General features: G+C 52.7%; 6 protein-coding genes across 6 annotated transcripts; 1 reads left to right on the top strand and 5 right to left on the bottom strand.

The window, feature by feature from the left end:
* Positions 1-2337: 2337 nt before the first annotated feature.
* On the bottom strand, positions 2338-3060 carry Z519_11092 (uncharacterized protein; the record flags this gene model as incomplete). The annotated part of the gene is made up of 1 exon (XM_016768805.1): positions 2338-3060. The coding sequence occupies one exon, from the start codon at positions 3058-3060 to the stop codon at positions 2338-2340; it is 723 nt and encodes a 240-aa protein (XP_016615192.1).
* Positions 3061-3708: 648 nt separating this feature from the next.
* Positions 3709-6129, bottom strand: Z519_11091 (uncharacterized protein; the record flags this gene model as incomplete). Its single annotated transcript, XM_016768804.1, has 6 exons — positions 3709-4059; positions 4112-4571; positions 4626-5090; positions 5149-5424; positions 5476-5876; positions 5995-6129. 6 exons carry the CDS (start codon positions 6127-6129, stop codon positions 3709-3711), a joined length of 2088 nt encoding a protein of 695 aa, XP_016615191.1.
* A 1589-nt stretch (positions 6130-7718) lies between these two features.
* On the bottom strand, positions 7719-9842 carry Z519_11090 (uncharacterized protein; the record flags this gene model as incomplete). The annotated part of the gene is made up of 1 exon (XM_016768803.1): positions 7719-9842. One exon carries the CDS (start codon positions 9840-9842, stop codon positions 7719-7721), a length of 2124 nt encoding a protein of 707 aa, XP_016615190.1.
* A 285-nt stretch (positions 9843-10127) lies between these two features.
* Z519_11089 (uncharacterized protein) lies at positions 10128-10856 on the top strand (the record flags this gene model as incomplete). The annotated part of the gene is made up of 1 exon (XM_016768802.1): positions 10128-10856. The coding sequence occupies one exon, from the start codon at positions 10128-10130 to the stop codon at positions 10854-10856; it is 729 nt and encodes a 242-aa protein (XP_016615189.1).
* A 1505-nt stretch (positions 10857-12361) lies between these two features.
* Z519_11088 (uncharacterized protein) lies at positions 12362-14156 on the bottom strand (the record flags this gene model as incomplete). Its single annotated transcript, XM_016768801.1, has 4 exons — positions 12362-13045; positions 13109-13701; positions 13768-13868; positions 13927-14156. The coding sequence occupies 4 exons, from the start codon at positions 14154-14156 to the stop codon at positions 12362-12364; spliced, it is 1608 nt and encodes a 535-aa protein (XP_016615188.1).
* A 1642-nt stretch (positions 14157-15798) lies between these two features.
* Z519_11087 (uncharacterized protein) lies at positions 15799-16941 on the bottom strand (the record flags this gene model as incomplete). Its single annotated transcript, XM_016768800.1, has 1 exon — positions 15799-16941. One exon carries the CDS (start codon positions 16939-16941, stop codon positions 15799-15801), a length of 1143 nt encoding a protein of 380 aa, XP_016615187.1.
* Between the last annotated feature and the right edge of the window lie 1001 nt (positions 16942-17942).

Raw genomic sequence — 17942 nt, 5'->3', positions numbered from 1 at the left:
ATTAGCCATTTCTCTATCGATTCATGCTATTTTTAGCTTCAACTAGGCGTTCTCAGAACCGAGTATACCACCCTCTAGCCATTTGAACCGCATGTACTCTCGTTGGCATAGACCTTATTAAATCGTCGATATCCTCTTGATCTATAGTGTTCCACTCCTCAACGATTACTCTGGCGAATTCGTCTAGGGCCTCTTGAGACTCTCCGAGGTCCTGGAGATGTGGGTATTTCTGGCAGATCCGCTGTTTAAGGATTGCCCAAAGGTGTTCGATCGGGTTGAGATCTGCGAGTACGGTGGCCATTCCAGCCGTGGTATACCGCGCTGTTCAACCATTCCTTAACCTTATTTGCCTTTTCCCTGAACTTCACTACCGTACCCAGTATTATGTAACGCCAACGAAAATTCGAGATCTCCTTCCGGTCTCTCCAGTAAGCGGCTTTCCTCTTCAAAATGCGACCCTCCTCGAAAGAAGTTTTCCAAAGCTCTGCGCGTAGCGGAGCTCCAACGACGCAAATATCTTGGTGAGCTGTCAAACGGCCTCGGGGCCAGTTCTTCTCAACCCTCAGCATGCTGCCCATGATCCTTAATAACCCACAAAATAGTGCTGGCGAAGGCGCATAATGAGAAGTAAATAAGAGGAAGACGCAGATAGCTGTGCTGACCATCCCCTATGGAACTCGGCGACCAAGGTCCCCCAGTCCCCGTATACGATTTTGCCGCCAAGAGCGTGTTCCTGGTAGAAAAGCCGAATGACATTTTGGGATGATCAGGCGTATGATTGACAAGGGAGACTAGTCGTTTGGATTACCTGTGTCGTCGACCAGTGCGAGAATTGTTACTCTGTAATGAGTGCGATGTGTCCATGCGCGCAATAGTTTTGCAGCCACAATGATATTGAAAAGGATTAAAAACAGAAAAGGATACTTTATTCGCTGGGGCACGAGTGCGACCTCGAAGTCATGCCCAGATAGAAATGAGATATCCGATAGGCAGAGCGCGGAGCCAAGGCGTGACCTACTTGTCTCGTCTAGACCTAAGCAGCCACACAACCTTGTGTTAGGGCACAAAGCTTCCGACCACCACTGATCGCCAAGTAAAGCTAGAGGTCAGGCCTGTCTTTAAAATTCCAGCGCCGTCATGAGCGGCCTCTCGAGAGACGCACTTAGCGAAAAGTTCCAATAGTAAGTGGCGGGCCTATTGAATTGGCTCTTGCGCTCGATCTAGGGCGATGAGGCGTGCGTTCGACAAACAACACCGCTGCAATACTTCTGGCTAAGGCCGATTCTCGCAACGGGCGGAGCATGGAGTTCTACCGACAGCTGGGTCCCCGAGACGAGATAGCCAGTGCTGGTTTTGATGATGACATATCCAGAGATACACATTTTTCTAAACTTCGCTCAACGGCCATCTTATCGGTAGCTTTCCTATGCTCTCTAGTCAGCATCGCATGCCTTCAGTCTCGTCAACGGCGTCTCAGATAGTTGGCCCCCAATTTCGGCCAAGGGGGTGCAATTGAACAACGCTATTACAGTGCTTTGGCGTGTTGTGCGTTGCTGCTTGACAGGATATGTGGAATTTCATATGCATCGACTGATATCATGAGCGACAACATGATGCTGAAGGCAGAGTTGATGTGCGTGAGCGAGGATATGCCGCAGTTTGTGAAGATGGAAAGAAGCCTTTGACGCGGCCGACAAGGGCATCAGCATCGGCTAGGCGATGATCACCACACTTGAAGCTCGTTGTTGAGGCGTGAATGGAATGAAGTGCCAGACCCGTTGTGAAGGTATCTGTTTGGGAATTTCGGTATGGGGTGCCGGCCCAACAGATCGAGGCAATCTCGCCGCACATCCGTCCCACATCCAACCCCCATCACAAAAAGCATCAAAATACTTCTTTCGGACTTTGCGTCGGCTCTCGGACGTCATCAGGGCGAAGCCAACCAAGACGAACCCAGGATGAACCCACTTCTATGAAGTGGGCGGCTGCGCTGGTTGAAATCCACATCAGTTGATGTACAGCTTGGGCAAAATGGTCCAAGAGGTCCCAGGGTATCCGTCCTGGTTCCCAGATCTGGGTATGGTGGGATCCCTTGATGAGGTGAGTGTTTGATGGGGTTGATTCCGCAGATCCGTTGCCTTTGAACATCTTCCGTGAAGGTGTCCCTCTTCAAATCATGTATGCCATGGACAGACGTCGGCGAGGATACACAACTGGTTCTACCTCTTCATCAACATCGGCGCCTTGATAGGCCAGATTTCCATGTCCTACGCCACGCCGTATGTCGGATACTACCTCGCCTTCCTGCTACCGACGCACGAGCCATCAATGCCTCCTTCAAGGACCCGCGAAATACTGCGGAGGCTGTCCCTGTTGTATCGGTCTCTCCGAGCTTGTTGCCATCGCGTTAACGCCGACATTTGGTACGCTCTTACTCCGTCCATGGAACGCCATGATGATATCGTCCCTGTCGGCCTCGACCTCTGGATCCCGCTGACTGGGTCTCTGTCTTCTCTTCATCCTCACCCGCTCTCTCGCGAATTTCAACTGATCCAAGGTTTCTTTCACACACTGTTGCTCTGCACTGTCCTCCTCGGTCTTAGTGAGCTTGATTTCTGACTCGGATATTAACGCGTCGAGGTCCATCTCTTCGGCGTCTAACTTGCGTAGACGCTGGCACTCTTCCTCCCACCAGAACAGCATTCCCACCAGATCCTTCTGCCGATAGATGTTCAACAGTGCCAGTTGATGGGGGAACTTGGGTCCGATTTTATGCGTGTCCACCAGTCCGTCCTCCTTCAATATCTCGTTCTTTTTGAGCTTTGCATAGACCTTCCTACTCACACTCTCCGCATCCACCACTCCGGCAACATAGAAGGATCGCTCGTCAAGGGTATAGGGGTTGGCGGAGGCGATTTGATGCATGTAGCACATATCTCGGCGGTAGCCGGTCAGGTCAACCGTGCGAGAAGGTGTTTCATCTGCGAAGAAGTTTGGGACGGCGGCATTGGCGAAGCGAGTGAAGGAGAAGCCAAGAGAACCGTTGCGTTTGCGATACATGTTGCGCTGGAGAGATTGTGCGCAATGGTCCTCAGACTTAGTCCAGAGGGGAGCGTTGGTCTGTCAACAAAAGCACAGAACAAGAAGCGCGGGGAACTTGAACATCAGGCGAAGACGCGGAGCATTCCGAGTCTCGGCAGCGCCGGAAAGGACAGCATCAATTACCTTGACAGAAGATGCAGCTTGACATGCATGTCTCACCGTCAGCAAGACCGCAGATTCGATTAATGAGCAGTTACAATAGTAACCACGTTTATGTACATGACTGTGTGATTGGCCGTTATTTGACTTTGTAAACAGAATGAAACCGCTGTGGCCCCGTCGACCGCCATTGGAATTGGATTTGCGAAAGGGGGAGACTGGCCTGTCTGCAGCGTATCAACAAGTCTACCGACGCTCTCAGACTCTTATCCCTCTCTTGTTCTCTCTATGTCTGAGGGACTTGGTATCCCCAATCTAATCGCTTCGAGACACAATCCGATCGACGGAATCAGGATATCGTCGACACATAGATGCAGTCTGGTTGAAGCCCCTGAATGATGAATGCTGAATGCTGAATGCTGAATGCTGAATGCTGAATGAGTGAGCAGAGGGTGGGAAGAAATCGTCTCGCTCGCAACGCCTTCACAAAAAGAGACAACTCGTCGATCAAGTGGACAGGTGCCGCGGTAAGCGTGGCTCGCCATCCTTGTATGGTTCGCCAGCAGCCTCTCGGGCCAAGTCGTTGATCCATCTCTCGTTCGGTTTCAGTGTGCTTCCGTTCGAAACGTTGGCGGCAAGGTACATCCAGGAGAGGGCGTTCCCAACAGTGTGGACTTCGTCGCTGACATGGTTTCTTGCGTATTCGCACATACTGCCATAAAGGTCCTTGTCGCTGACCAGGTTATAAAGATGCTTGGCAACACTGTCGTGGTCACCTCGTCGGACAAGGTAACCGCTCTTGCCGTCCTCGACCTGAAGAGGGATACCTCCCGCGAGTGTGGCAATAATCGGTTTGCCCTAGAACCTTGTCAGTGTCAAACTTTCAGGAAGAAATACGACGTACGTTTACCTTGTGCAAAGCTTCCGAAACCTTTACCTCGAATCCTTCCCTTGTAGATAGCTGCAGGGCCACGGTGCAAAGCGACATGATAGCATTCAAGATCTGGTCGCTAGGCCCCAGTCTTACCACGATGATGTCGTCGACCAGGTCGGGAAATTGTGTGAGAATCAAGCTCATGGTCTCTTCATAGACCAGCGTCGCATCGGGATCGTCCACTGAACCGTGCCCACAAAGCACCAATTGATGTATTTTCTCCTTGGGCTGGTCTTTCACCATTTCGCGGAACTTGGCATAGCTCCTGATGACGTCGGGAATGCCCTTGGAGGGATCAAACCGCGCGATTTGGGTGAAATAGCCTCGGTCTGGGTATGCAAGCTGGGGAAGATTCTGAGCTTGACAAAGTTGCCTGAGGATGTGCAAGTAATATCGCAGATCCCAGTCATCCATGGTCTTGTTGAGACCGTCAAGCCTATAATTTGAGTCAGGCACTGCACCGATGCTGAGTTCTCGTACAGATACTCACCAATCTGTAGTAGCTGGCAGCCAGCCCAGAGTCTCCTTGCGGACATCAGGTGGAACGAAAGAGCGCACAGGGTGGCTGAGGAAGACGTCCGCCTGTTTGATACTCGACCACATATTGCGCCAAACATGCTGGGCGGCGCTGCCCTCCTCCAGCACCAAATCGTCGCGGACTTCAATATGGCATCGAAAAATGATGGGCCGATCCGGTGCCAACCTCTTCGCAATAGGGATGAGCTCTGGCATCTGAGGGTCGTCGATGATGATGACGTCTGCACCGCCATCCTTGGGGGGCGTAAGTGGCCCACCTTCTCCGAGCCAGTACCGCTCCGCATTGTCGACAATCCACTCTTTGATCTTGCCAAGCTGCTCGTCCGTGGCGTGGACTTCTGGAGGAACAACGCCCTGCAAGATATTGTGATTTGTTTTGGTGATTCGAAAAACGTCGGGCCTTGGCTTGGGCACAAACCTATATAATATGCAGGGTAAGCACGGCGCACGTCGACGGGAGGGGAAGCGTGTCATACCACTCCACGTTTACATTGTAGAGTCTCAAGAATCGGAGTAGGGCGTGCCGCATCAGAGCCACTCCACCTCCCTGAGGTGTTGCACTGAAAAAGACAACCCTGAGTTTGCGGTCCACTACATCCTGGATGTGTTTCTGCACGGCCCGCCAGGTTGGCTCTCGAACGGACGCCTTGTAGTCGTCGATGGTGGTAAGCTGAATAGTGCCTCCCAGATCGACTTCGACCTGGTTCTGGAAGCTGATTGACAAACGCGGTTGCTTCGTGGGAGCGTATAGTCTGATCAAGTTATGACCGAGGCACGGACGGTTGCTAGGGGCCCAAACTTACGCTAGACACTTCCTGGCCGCTGAGTCGGCGATTTCGTCCACTCTCTGTGGTCTTGCTCGTGGGTTGCTAGACTGAACAAGTGGGTTTGAGGTGACCAGCATAGGTACGATGTCCAATTCGGACCACAGCCTTGAGCACAAATTCGGGCTCTTTTCATGGACACTCGCAATGACTCCTGCTCCAAGAATTTTGCACACATGGTGTCTCCTGTAGTTGGACAGTTCCTCGATGATATGGTCTGCAACCCAGTCTCCGTCTCCACTCCTATCGTGCTCCTCCTCTTCGTCCAGGGATATGCGATGGACAGCAAAGTCAATGCCATACGTGCCATCATGAATCGCAATTCCAATCTTGAGTGCTCTGTTGGTTTCTTCTTCAATGGCAAGACCAGCCCAGTACTCCTATAGAGGAGAAGGCAAGGTTAAAAGTGTTTCGGCCACGGACAAGGACTGGCGTTGAACAAGCGAGTCGAGGTCCAGTGCAGACGGTCTGTGCATGGGGGGGTTGTTCCGTACTTACACTGAGGGTAGTTCCAATATCCAAGCGATCTGGAAGTTTGATGCTCAATGACCGACTCCGGTGGTACTGGCGGCCCCATTTGCCTTGGAAGTCGTGGTGAACCTGGGTACTAAAACTCCTGCCAGGGTCGCCCATTGTTTCTGACTAGGTTGTTCTGGGGTGTTATGGGAGAGACTTGGTATGTAGAAAGGACAAACCGTTAAGGGGGGGTTCTTGGTTAATATTCGGTTGTAGAGATGCGGTGAAGCGTCAACACGGTACCGTGCAGTTGACGGTGCGTGAGAAATGAGAGAATTGCAGTGACAACGAAGCGTTTCAAGACACGGCTGGCGGTGATGGAGGTGACGCCGAACCAGGGTCATCAAAGGCTCACCCAGGGCTCACCGAAGGGTCATGAGCCACTGTTGGCCACAACTCACAATCCAAGATGCGACGGGATCCATGTCACCCGCCGCCGCTGTGGTGCCTGGCGGTGGCTGTGGTGGGCTCGGCAATAAAGGAAGCGAGTTTCCACGCTCGCGAGCTTATGCGAGAACCACGCTTGAAGAGTCCTTGGAGCCCCAGAAGCCCTCACTTCGGTAAGGATCACCTGATGTCTCAACGGCTCAGGCACCTTTCATTGCCATTCTGGCTCACTAGGCCGTCGCTTGGAACTGGAAGCTCGTGTCGCCGACGTGGAGAGCTCGTGTTTGCTGAGTGCTCAGATAATCCCTCTGCATCTTGGGCCTCATCAAGCCTCATTCAGCAAAAGCAACAACCAAGGCCACGAAGTTGAGGAGGCTGGTCACTCACTGACGTTCCAATAGAATTCGGACTGGTGCTCCGCTCACGTCTTGCCTCTCGGATCTATCACCCGCAACCGTTATAGCTGCCAGACGCCTCTCGCTTCATGATCTCATCTAGATGCTGAATGCGACCAATACTGGAGCACAGATTTCTATGGTGCTTCAGGGTAATGATGACGAGGTCTATCGTCATCTGAGCCCATTTGAGAGCAGCGATGCCTCAGAATACAATCTTCGCTTTGATGCCCGATGTACCGAGTACAAGTGGAAGAATGGCTGACAGAAAAAGACCCGCCACCTACAAAGCACAGGACTCCCAGTCGCCAACATGAATGCTCGGTCCTTACTTCAGCGAGCGACACATGGCCTGCCAATTTGCTCGCCCTCGTCCCACAGTTGGACTCAACCATTTCAGTGAGTGTTCGTGCCCGAACCTGCCACCGAGCTGCCAATCGAGACCCCAACTCAGAGTCTACCGAACACCCCCCCTTTCAATAACACGGTCCGCCGCCACAACGAAAGGCGATGCCCCCCAACGCGACGAACATGGCAAAAGACAACCCCAAATCTGCGTCTCCACATGACAAGAGCATAAGAGGATCGAGGCCACAGGACATGTTCCGCAGGACACCAGCAGCATAGCGCACCCGACTGGACAAGGCAGTGTGCAGGGTGGTCACGACGAAGTTCAGAGCTCCGATCCGGTCAAACAGGATCCCAAGAAGCCTGCAGTGGGGTAGAGGCACAAGGTTGAAAAACAAGGTCAGAAGCCCGTGGATCCTGCAGACAAGTGACGACCGAGGAACAGAGAGAATTAGGGCGTCTGGGCCGTCGTCACTGAAAGAAAACTCTTTGGTCAATGAATAGTTCATCTTGTGCCATTGTCAATGGCGAGCCACTGTCGGACATTGATAGGGATTTGTTGCCCTCTATGTGGAATCAAGCAATCTCGATATCGCTGTCAGCATCTCCTTCCGTCGCCTTTCGTCGTTCCTGTTCCTTCCTCCCATGCTCAAGCACCTTTCTCCTTTCTTCCCGTAGCTTTCTTCGCGACACCACAAACGCTCCAAGAGGGGTGTCTTCCCATTGTACGTCTTTCAGGAATGTTTCCACCTCCGTCCGGTCCTTCGGGGAAAAGTTGATCTTGTTCCTCCTTTCCTCGATCCATTTAGCATTGGCTTCCGACTTCTGTACTAGCACGAGAAGGGATTGATTGAGCTTGCCGTTCTTGTTCCCGCTCGGCTTCGAAGCTGTCTTCAACCATCGCTTCAGCATGATGATGACTGGCAGTTGGAGCTCGGAATATGCAATGCTCTTGGTCCACAGTACAAGGAACTCGGAAAGTAATTCAACCACCTGTTCTCCCACGCCATCTTGGTACACCTTCGTCTTCAAATGTGATGTAGGGGCCCGGATGTTCGATGCGAAATCCAAGGGTCGTACAGTTGACGGCTTTGCGGGCTTCTTCATCTGTGCTGAGTTCAACACCTCCAGCAGTGCGGCTGACAAGGGTATATATGTCTCGGTTGCTTGCGAGATACGCAGCAGAGACCGCATGAGTTGAAACCGAAGAGGGAAATATGTGGATGTCGGTATCAGCCTCATCGCGCCCAGTGTGACCTGTACCACCGGGTAAATAAGTGGACGTAGCTGTGAAGGTTTGCCGTTCTGTGCTTCCAAGAGCGAGTTGCAGTGGCTGGACAATACCCGAGACCAGAAGTCAAGAGAGTGGACAAATTGCCAATTGTATATGGTCTTGTATGAGTCCCCGGTCGGTTTGGTAATGCTGCCACGGAGGTGAATGGCAAGTTGGCGAATAAATGTGAAGCCTGTTGTGTAGCTGACCTTCTGGTCAATGCCCCAAATCTCGGCTGCTGAGTTTTTCATCAAGTTGATTCCCGCAAGAGTATGGATTGTCGTATTGCGGCTACCCTTGACGACGCCCTCATATGTCGCCTTCAAGACAGCTTCGCGGATCCCAGCGTCACCAATAACCATCAATCGCCGAATGACCAAGAAAGCGGTGATTCTTGTTGCTTCATCCGAAGAGTTGTTAGACCAGACTGATGCGACAGCTTTCGTGAGCACCTTCAGAAACTTGCGAAATTGGAGTAGATATGGGAGTAACGGCTCCAAGGACTCGAGCGTCAACCTCAAGGTCTTGGCATCTGATAAATGCTCGAGCAAGTAATGAAGAGATGAGGCGTGTGATTTGATCAACGGTGCCAGAGTCTTGAACTTGGGGGAATCTGTCGGTATGCGCAACTTGCCAGCAGCGGACTCCTTGACTGGAAGATGATGCGATAGAGCCAGGGGTACCTGCTTGAGCGCTGTTATGAGGACCTCATGATACACCTCCGGACTGGCAATGTTGTATTTGAAGACCTTATCCTCTTCATCGTCCGCATGCGCCGCGGCGCGGAAAGCTAGCACCACTTGTCTGAGAGCTCTTATGGAGAATTGTTCGGTCAAGGAGGTCTTCCACTTCTCGACCATCGCAAGGGTAACCTCATCCGGTGACTCAGGCTCCTCTGTATGGGCATCCTTGGTCTTTTGCTTCTTGGGGGGAGGTTCTTCTTCGCTGAGGTCGTCCACTGCCGCGAGATCGTCGTCTTCGCCAAATTCTAATAGCTCTGCATCGTTTTCCTGAAGGTATTTGTAGAATTCAGGATCCTTCTCGGCCAATGCAGCCAGTTGAGTTTTGTGGCCCTCCATTGCATCTTCTGAGCCATCGCTCTCAACGTCTCCAGGTTCATCATTGATATTCTCGTCTCTCTTCCGCTTTCCGCTCTTGTTCTTCGGCGTCTTTGTCTCATGCTCTGGGATATCCAGCGTCTCCTGAAAGAACTCATCTTCATTCATATCCTCAGCTTCATTATCGTCAGTCTCAACATTTGACTCGACATCCCCTTCCCTCTCTTTTGCTCTCTGCGCCGCTCTTTGTTTCTTTTTCGCTTTCTGCTGGTGCCGCTGTTTGATCTTAGCGAACTCTTTTCGTCGTTCGATTGTGTCTTTGAGGCGGTTCTTCTCGAATTTTTTCGTGGCTTTCGTCTGTTTGCCCATGGTGCCGGCTATGGCCAAGGTCGTCTCGGTGACAACAGGGGCCTTTGCAGTCTGACACAAAGGGTTGATTACATTAACTTTCGCGATTCGCAGACGAACTGTGAAGCACGAGAAAAAATTATGCCAAGCCGAAGTTGTGCCGGAGTTTCCCCGCATTTGCCAAATTTGGCAAACTTCCCCTCACAGCCTCTATTATTACAGTCAGTTCACCTCCCTTATTCAGCCTCGCTATTCACCTGACCATCGTTCTTGATATTCACCTTGCTGCTTAAGTGACAGTCAACGATGTACGGCAACCCTCCAACCCGCAATCTGGCCTATGCGCCAACCCCCTATGCTTATCCAGCAACAAACACTCTCTCCGCCCGGATCAACCTTGACGAAGAAGTCAAACTCGCGGACTCTTCGGCCGAGCGTGACCTGATTGACTCCCTCGCCGAGATCTACAGCATCATTCGCACCCTTGACGGACTGGAAAAAGCATACATCAAAGATGCGCTTCCAGAAACAGAGTACTCGGACATGTGTTCGAAACTGCTCAAGCAGTATCGATCGATATTGAACGATGAAAATGTGGCGCGCGAGTTTGGAGACTTGGATACATTCACGCAGAAATGGGACATTGAGTGTCCCCGCGCCAAAGAACGTCTAAAAGTCGGTCTTTCCAGCGTGGAAACAATCACCGTGGCAAAGGCCACTCCTGGATCTACAGCTCCCCAAGGCAACCTTTCGGGGAGCTTGATCCTCGCAGCGACGGAGAATTTCATCACATTTCTTGATGCACTCCGCTTGAATATAGTCTCCAAGACCCAGTTACATCCAATACTGTCAGATGTGATCCAGTCTGTCAACAAAGTCACAGACCAGGATTTTGAACATCGCGGGAAGATTATCCAATGGCTGATCACGCTCAATCAGATGAAGACGTCAGAGGAGCTGAGCGAGGAGCAGGCCAGGGATTTGGCCTTCGACATGGAGCAAGCATACAATGGATTCAAATCGATCATTCAATGAACCCGTTACCTTCGGTATCAATGGACAAATCTCTTCTTCGGCGCCATGGTTGGCTACCAAGCGAAGTCACTGTGTGGACCACGGATCCACGGTGATATTTTCCACCGTCGCGAGTTGGCCAGGTGCAGCGGCCGATGTTTGATCGTCTCAGAGCTCCGCCAGTGCCCTACTGCCGCTGTTACAACCTTCTTACAGTATGTACGGAAAAAGAGCGCAGGAGTAGTCCGATCGCCGCAAACAACATTTCAAGATCCCTCTATCTGTCTCGCCACGCCTCATTGAGGCCTTGCACTATTTTATTGCTACACCCAGTTTAGGACTTGTCCTGTACGCTTGTCCTGGTCACTTTCCCAGAAGAGGCGTGTCACGCCACAGTGAGCCATTTTGTGCAACGCACAGCCACAACTAGAAGCAAGGGAGCAATAATGAAGGGACGCGGCGACTGCCGAGGCCGAGAGATTTGGTACTGTTTCAGGGGCGTGTGTGTGCTTCTCGCGCTGAATCATCACATGTGAAACTCAATCCTGTGCTCATTCGAGGCTTCGGCTCTGGGCTGCGCAATTACGGCCGACGGAGTGTTCCGAGGAGGTGAAAAGCCAAAGTCCGCTGCACCAGTTCAACGACTTTCTACTTGTCCTTTGTACGGTACATAATCGGCCTGCCTGACGCATTCTAATAACTTGTTCCCGGAGGTTACAAACCTCTGAAAAGGAAGGCTCCGAAATAGCCTCCACTCCGACTCCGCTCCGGACCCTCTATCACGTGCTTCATCAGTGCAGCGAGCTAGTTGACGAGGCTGAGTGCTAAGTAAATGGGGTCCACTACTCCGTACCTAGTACGGAATACGGAGTACGGAGTAGGTACATAGTCTCGTGATTGTGCCTGATGACACACCCCAGCCTCCCTGTACAAGTACGTACTGGTACAGTATTCTTTTCTTTGCTCTTCGTATCCTCTAGGTCGGGGCTGAGGCTAGTGAGGCCACTAGGCTGGTCTTGAGGCTGAGTTCCTGGAAGTGAGGCTGGCTCTTGGGATTGAGGTTGAGGTTGGTGATGATGATAAGGCTGGGCCTGATGTCAAGCGTAAGGTTAGGTTAAAGCTGAGGCTGAGATCGAGGACCGAGACTGAGGTTCGGGCTGTGGCGTTTTTACATCTCCTGATATTCGCTCGCAGCACAACGTGCACACACACACAGAGAGAGAGACGGAGGACGGGATGTGAATAGAACTTTCCACTCGTAAACCTCCGCTTTCCTTCTTCTCCATCCTTGTATATCTATGCCCTCGTATTCTATTTTGAGTCTTGACATTGATATGACATCGTCATGGTCATTCAACCATCTGCCCATAATTCATTATATAGTCTAGTCTATGTCTAGCGGTCAACTTGTCCGTATGCGGCACCAGTCCGCGTACCCAGCCATACCACAATTTCGACGTTCGCGGATTCGGTCATTCAGTCAGTCAGTCAGTCCACTGTAGAGTACAGCAGTTTCGGTCGTAGTACTATATCAAGAACCTAAATCCTCGTGCAACTGCCTCCGCAGGCACCGCATCCTCCTGGACAATGACATTATTTCCCACGGCCTTGCCGTCGCTGGAAGCAGAACCGGAATTGATCGCGCCTTCGACCCACTCGCCGCGGTCCAGCTTGTGGTTCAGCCGGACGAGGATGATCCTCAGCGCGGTGGCGGCGCAGATGGCGACGAACGCCGTGGCGGAACAGACGCTCATGGCCAGGACGTAGCGCGGCCCGTCGCTCTTGGGGAACATGTAGCTCGCGTAGATGGACGAGGTGTTGCTGACAGCATTGATGGCCGCCAGCGCCGCGGCGCGCTTGGCGGGCGGTCGGGGCATCGTGTTGCTGATCCACCCCAGCGCGACGACGTAGCCGGTATACACGCCGGGAACCATGAGCATCATGGCGACGTAGCGCGGTGCGGTTGCCGTGGTCGCGGCGGCGAGGATGAAGGATCCAACGGCCACGTAGAGAGGCAGTGTGACGTGGAAGAAGCGCTCGCCTGTGCGGTCGGCGTGCCAGGCGTTGAAGAAGGCCGTGATGACGCACAGCACGTATGGTGGTGCTGTGAGCAGCAACGAGGCGATGTCGCCGTATCCGAGTGTCTGAACCACCGTGGGGAAGAAGTTTGTGACGGAGCCAGACGCCACGATGCAGAACAGCATAAGCATCTAGACAAAACCGAGTTAGACAAATCCGATGAGATAGGGTAAGAAGAGTGTCCGCAAGCTCACCATAATCCACATCTTGATATCTTTAACCGCAAGCTTAAATCCATGCCAGAAAGTCTGCTCCTCGGCACCCACCCAGTCGTCCTCGCCAATGTCCTCCTCAAGTCGCCACACGGCCAGCTGCTTTTCTTCTGTGCTCAGCCACGTCGTCGTTCGAGGAAAGTTCGGCAAAACGAAGATTGCAATGAACGCAATGAGTATGGTAACGCTGCCTTCAATGATGAAAAGCCATCTCCAAGCTCGTAGCCCCGCGGTTCCGTCCATGTTCTTCGTGATGCCTGCTGCGATGAGACCCGAGAAGGCACCAGAGATAAGCGATCCTGAGTACAGCATCGCTGTCCGGAAACCTAGCTCTTTGCGAGTATACCAGGCGCTCAGAAAATAGAGACATCCTGGGAAGTATACAGCCTCGACGAAACCGAGGAAGAATCGAACAGAGATCAGGCCTCCAAAGGATTGGACAGCAGCTGTAGCAGCGGAGATCGTGCCCCAGATGATCATGGCTGTGGGAAGGTAGACACGCGGTTTTCCGATTTTGTTGAGGCACAAGTTGGACGGGATTTGCATAAGCAAGTAACCGACGAAGAGAATACTGACTAAAAAGATTCAAAAAATGTCAGTAAATGTGGACTTGCATCTGGCGTGAATGGGCGAAGACCAACCTGCCGTCTGGTATTGAGTGCCATGAAGTCTCAACTCATCCTCGAGGCCAGCCAGTCTAGCTGCGGCAATATTGTTGCGATCCAGGTAGTTCAGAATATACCTGATTACCATGTCAGTCTCACTATTAGCTGTAGAGGGACGTGGTCCAGTGGGCGCACATGATGACAATCATAGGGATCAGACGAAAGTCGATCTTTCGAACGAGGGCTCGTTCTGCGATCCTTCGCTCCTCTGGACTGAGCGACTTCACATATGGAGGTGGCTCTCGCCCCAGGGTTGTTGCTGTCCCAATGTTTTCTTGAAATTCTGTTGCGTCGATCTTGACGCCGCTCGAAGAACTCTGGTCAGAGTCATGGATGTAGTCCTGGGGGAGCTCATGAGAAGCCATTTTGGCAGTAACTCGTGGGAGAACCGAGTATTCTCAGCAAGGACTTTTGTATCTCAGCTCCCGTGTCTTGAGAGAACAGCGTGGTCTGGAAGAGAAGAGCGGGACAGAACCATGCGAGGCGACCAGGATAGAGCACCCTTATACACTTCCTCACCTTTCATTTCCCTGCATTACGATCACGTTGAGAAGGAGATACTCATGTAACCCCAGAACTCCACTCGAACGGGTTCGAAGGCCATCAAAGTCGCCATCTTCTCCATATTTCCCACAGAGCTGTGGATGAAGGTGAAGTCTTGAGTCGTTCCAAAGTGTCCACAGAAAATCTATATCACCAATAAGGGTATCCCGGCTAAATACGAGGCGGATAGATTGCTGAAAATTGTGTTTGATCTCGGTGGGCTCCTCCGTCTCCGGAGAATAATGGGGGCCATGGGCGGACCCCCAACGGCTGGGGAATGGCCACGATAACAGCTTGTGAGGGAGAGTGGCGGAATTGAGTGGAGGAGAGGGTGAAAGTCAACCTTGCAGAAGGCAGTGTGCAGGACACAGCAGTCATTGAGATAATGGAATGTATGTAGATCAACGTTGCATCATGGGACAGGAAGGCCTTCTGCTTGGTTTTTCGTGGCGACCTGCATAAAGCCAAGTGAAGCTTCGACGCGGTGCAAAGATCCAAGCGAGCCACTCGCTCGCTCGCTTCGTTTTACCCTGAGTATGATAGCCTTGTCACTCGCAAAGGTGCTCGAGGTTTCTTCTGCCTTGAACCTCAATTTGAAGCCGAGATCCCGCGGCCTTCTCGTGGTCATTGTGGCCTCAGTGGCCCTGCACCTACATCGCACTTAGTGTTACTTCCTGCTTTAGAAATCGCCATACAAGTATAGGCAGCAAGGGGCAAAAGACTCGGGCAAAATGCGGGCAAAGTCCAAAAAAGTAAGGGGGCCCCCACGACCACACCACTGCGCCGATCTCGACCTTGATCTTCTCTGTATCTGCGTAGCGTCGACCAACAAGCAGGTCGTTACGGAGTCCTCTGCTGGTCGATGATGAGAAAAGCTTACTGTCGTAGCAAACCTCTTGGTCACACGAGCTACCAGAACAATACCATGGCTACTACCACGGTATGCGGCTCGAATTGCTTCCCTGCTCGCTGTGTCGTCGCACGTGTACACCGGACAATCAGGCCAGTGGCCTGCAGTCGGCCCTTGGATAGCTGAAATGTTTGGCGAGCAACAGGGAATACAAGCATACCAAGTTCGCCGAAAGGTCCGTTCCTGCATTGTACGACCGTGGCATTGAGAACAAGCGAGAAGAGAAAACAAAAAAAGAGCACGAAGGCACAATGCACATGGAATACAACGGCAACGTCGAGCATGATATAAAGACCGAAGACCCTTTTCATCATCCATCTCACGAGTTCCCAGCAATATTGGACGTTTCGATTTACCATCAATCTAGATATTTTTTGCTTCTTGCCCTAGGCTTCGCTCATGTACAGTATAGTCGGACATCTCAAAACATTCTGCGTCAACATTCCACAAAAAAAACAAGGCTCTTGCAGGTTCTAGAGCCGGCCAACAGTTTTCGGTTCCACCGGTTCCAAACGCCGCGCCATGGATTAAGAACGTAAGAAAATCACAGAGTATTAGCTGCTGCCGCCACCGCCGCTACCGCTCGTGCCTTCGCCGTTCCTGACTGACACACGCCTGCCCACCACTGCTTGCCTTATACTCCCAGCTTCGGACGCGGTTGGGGTCACATCGTCGTCGGTCATGACGCTTCGATACATCGATGAACCCCGGCTTAAGGCAGGACCCAGCGCGCCAGACGCTTCCTCGCCTTCAGGGGGATCGTTGAAAGGTGAGCCTTCGATAGGACTCACCGGAGCCGAGTCTGCAAACGGGTTTCGAACCGTGGAAGGAGAGGGCGGGTCTCCACCGGCACCCCCAACGATGGATCGGTAGGGAGGTGGTGCTGTAGCCGTTGAGGATGGTCGAGGAATAGGATCAGCCGCATGCGTGGTGACATGAGGGATGGACCGAGCTGGACTGGGGGGCGTCACATGGGTTACAGCATCTCGGTAAGGAGGGGCCACTTCTTCAATGCTGTGCAAACTTGGTTCCCCGCTGTGATTACTTCCACGAGAAAGCGTGCCCCGGCCACTTCGAACACTTGGATCTCGGCTGCGGATGCTGTTGGAGCTGGAGAAACGACCACCCATGAGCAGCTCTGCGTCGAAGGAAAAGGCTCGTAGGTGCCGTGTCCATTTCTTGCCCGCCTTTTTCGGTGTCTTCTCCGACATGACGGCACCAGCGCGTCTCTTCCGCCTCCTTGCACAAAAGAAAAACAAAAGAATCCCTGCAATAGCCGCAACGACAATCGGGACAGCGACGGCTGCTTTCAACGCGGAGGAGCAGGAAATACTATTGCAGGAGGAGTTTTCCGATACGGTGACGGCACCGCCTGTTGTGCTGCTTGCCGCATTGCTTGCCGAGGTAGCATGGCTGCTCAAGCTGGAGTCTGCGGAGTCTGAGGATCCAGCTGAGGGAGCGATCGATGTAGCGAATGTGGTGGAAGCTGTCTGTGTGGCCGATGCGGGAGCAGAGGTGCTGGCGCCAGAGCTGGATGCGGTCGTCTGAGAGGCGCCGGTGTTGGTGCGTGAGAAACGACTGCCCGTGCCCGTGGTCTGCGTAAAATCGCTGGCAAGGGACGAGGCAATGCTGGCGATAGAGGACGTGTCAAAGCTCTGCGTGGGTTGTGTGAAGCCGTCGTCGTCACTGAAAGCCATACTGAAGGATGGAGAGAAGGTCGGACTAAACGATTGAGAGAGTGTGGGCGTAAACGAAAGTGAGGGTGAAGAGATGGTATCTGGCAGATCTCGACGGGCTACACGAGGCCCCGTGAGGAAGAGACGGAAGACTGTTGCAAGATCCAGAGTGATATCGACCCCGCGAGAGGGTAGGAGTACGACATGTAAAGGGAGAGAGGATCTGAGGCAAAGGGGGCAGGACAGCGCCCAGGAGTCGCTGGTCAGCAGGACTTTCACTTTCAGGCCCAATCTGCGGTCTGGAAGCTGGCTTGGGGGTTGGGTGGACTGGCGCAGGCGAGGCAAGGGGATATTGGCAAAAAGTGTATTTTCAGGCTGGTCGCAGGCTCAGCGTCAGCAGAGAGGAGAGGGCCCGAGGGGATACGTAGCAGAGTTCGTGTTGGAGGATTATAATTGCAGGAGGTCTGTGCAGGTCTGTGACGAGGATGGGATACGAAAAGTCCGGGATCAGCGAGGCGCAGTTTGTGGTCTTGGTCTCTAACAGGAAGGATTAGAGTGGTGGGAGGAGGATTCACCAAAAGCAGAAGCGGTCTTTAACGAGCGCGACCATGCCAGCCATGTTCCGGGCGGCCACTTAACGCAGGTACTAGGGCTAGCGGGCTCTAGGCCAAGCCTGTACTTAACCAGAACTGCCAGTAGAACCTTGCCCAGCGGCCCCTCCCTAAGCCCAGAAGAGCGTCCCAGGATAGACGCCCCGAAGCCTGAGGTAGCAGGAGAGACGAGGCGCTAGGTACACCTTGGCGCGACAAAGGAGGAGATTGGGATTGGCTGCTGTGTGTTTAGTGTGGCCGCACTAGTCCCTTTGTAGATTTTAGGGGCTCTAACAGCAACACACGAGTACGTGGGTGCCACTCCGTGTCCATGCTTGAAGATTAGCTTCATGGATCAGCTTCCCACTTCCATGCTTGACTATCCCCCCTCTGGCCAGCGGACTTCCGAACGCCATCGTGTTTTCCTTTTTC

This window comes from Cladophialophora bantiana (assembly GCF_000835475.1).
Source record: "Cladophialophora bantiana CBS 173.52 unplaced genomic scaffold supercont1.20, whole genome shotgun sequence".
NCBI lineage: Eukaryota > Fungi > Ascomycota > Eurotiomycetes > Chaetothyriales > Herpotrichiellaceae > Cladophialophora > Cladophialophora bantiana.
Note: the sequence above shows the minus strand (reverse complement) of the source record. Positions and strands in the feature narration are given on the sequence as shown.